At 37.9% G+C, this 1585-nt stretch overlaps 1 protein-coding gene across 3 annotated transcripts in view; it reads left to right on the top strand.

Moving 5' to 3' along the window:
• Positions 1-1585, top strand: part of SLC5A8 (solute carrier family 5 (sodium/monocarboxylate cotransporter), member 8) — a 47832-nt gene that overhangs the window by 30900 nt on the left and 15347 nt on the right. For all 3 annotated transcript variants that reach the window (XR_001359838.1, XR_001359837.1, XM_005882338.2), the window contains exon 9: positions 615-727. Coding sequence is in view for 1 of the 3 variants with exons in the window: in XM_005882338.2 (XP_005882400.1) it covers positions 615-727 (113 nt within the window). In the remaining 2 variants the exon portion in view is untranslated. The remainder of the gene's footprint in view (positions 1-614; positions 728-1585) is intronic.

A 1585-nucleotide genomic window follows, 5' to 3' on the forward strand; every position in this document is an offset into this window, starting at 1 on the left:
CTATGAACAACAAATACACATCTATCAACAAGTGAATCTAAAAATCAAGTGAATAAATAATCTGATGAACAGTATGAACTGGTGATTGCAATAGAATCAGCGACATAGAAAGGGAATGGACTGACTATTCTTGTGGGGGGGAAAGGGGTGTGGGGGGTGCGGGAAGAGATTGGACAATAATCGTGCACCTATGGATGAGGACAGTGGGTGGGGAGTGAGGGCTGAGGGTGGGGTGGGAACTGGGTGGAGGGGAGTTATGGTGGGAAAAAAGAGGAACCAATGTACTAATCTGAACAATAAAGATTTATTAAAAAAATAATAATATTGCATAATCTATATAAATTCTTTCCACAGACACTGAGGATTAATTGCAACATGGAAGCAATATTAAATTATCCTTTTTTTTTTTTTTTTTTACTTCTAAGCCTATGAGTGTTGCCTGAATCATTGTTGGATAAGAGCTTTCAGAAGAGGATGCTGTGATCATTAACAATAATATAGTAGAAATCTAGTTACATTTCAGAAGTAACAATGTGTTTTTCCTTTCTCATTCTCATTTAAAATATTATTAAAGTTTAAATATTCTAAATCAAGTGTCTTATTTTCCCTTACAGCACAGTGTCCTCCAGTATTAATGCCTTAGCAGCAGTAACTGTGGAAGATTTAGTCAAACCTAACTTCCGCTCACTTTCAGAGAGACATCTCTCTTGGATTTCTCAAGGAATGAGTAAGTTTCATTTTCACAGTTCCATTTTTTTAGCTCTGGGAGGCAATTTTTAGAGATACTCTTTCCCATGGAAGATTCAGAGTAAGAACCTCTGAGTGTAAATATATGCACATATGTATGCCTGTGACATATTTACCATCAAGATTTGGGGACACGTCAAACAGTTCAGTGTCAGAAACCCAAAGAACCATTTCCATGGGTTCTATTTGACTCTCCTTTCCTATTTTCTTTCTAACCCAAATCTGTTAAAATCTTAGCCACAGGGGAAAAAACATTCAACCCTTTTCCTTTTCAACTTTAGACCAAAATTTTAAGAAATTTCCTAGTTTGGAACCAAGAGCCACACTTTTTCTAGGAGCTGTCTAAGTGTATGAACTGAAGATAAAAAAACAGAGCATTGTGACTTTTGACCCAACTTGATTGTCTGTTCCATCTGCGCACATAAATTGTCCTAGACATGGTCTATAAAATCATGCAAGGAATGCTCATGTTCTATTCTTAGATTATAGAACCTGAATTGGGGTTAAATATCAGCTTGAATGGAAAGGTTCCCAGATGACTCACATGTAATATCTGACTCAAAGAAATCTCCATAGTGTACTTCATTCTTCATTTCGACATCTTGGGTATACTTGTTTTAGAATGAATGACTAACAGCCCTAGCTGGTTTGACTTAGTAGATAGAGCATCACCCTGTGGACTGAAGGGTCCCGGGTTTGATTACAGTCAAGGGCACATGCCTGGGTTGTGGTCTTGATTCCTAGGAGGGGGCATGCAGGAGGCAGCCGATCAATGATAATCTCTCATCATTGATGTTTCTATCTCTCTCTCCCTCTCCCTTCCTCTCTGAAATCAATA

The sequence above is a fragment of the Myotis brandtii genome, unplaced genomic scaffold (assembly GCF_000412655.1).
Source record: "Myotis brandtii unplaced genomic scaffold, ASM41265v1 scaffold708, whole genome shotgun sequence".
Lineage (NCBI taxonomy): Eukaryota > Metazoa > Chordata > Mammalia > Chiroptera > Vespertilionidae > Myotis > Myotis brandtii.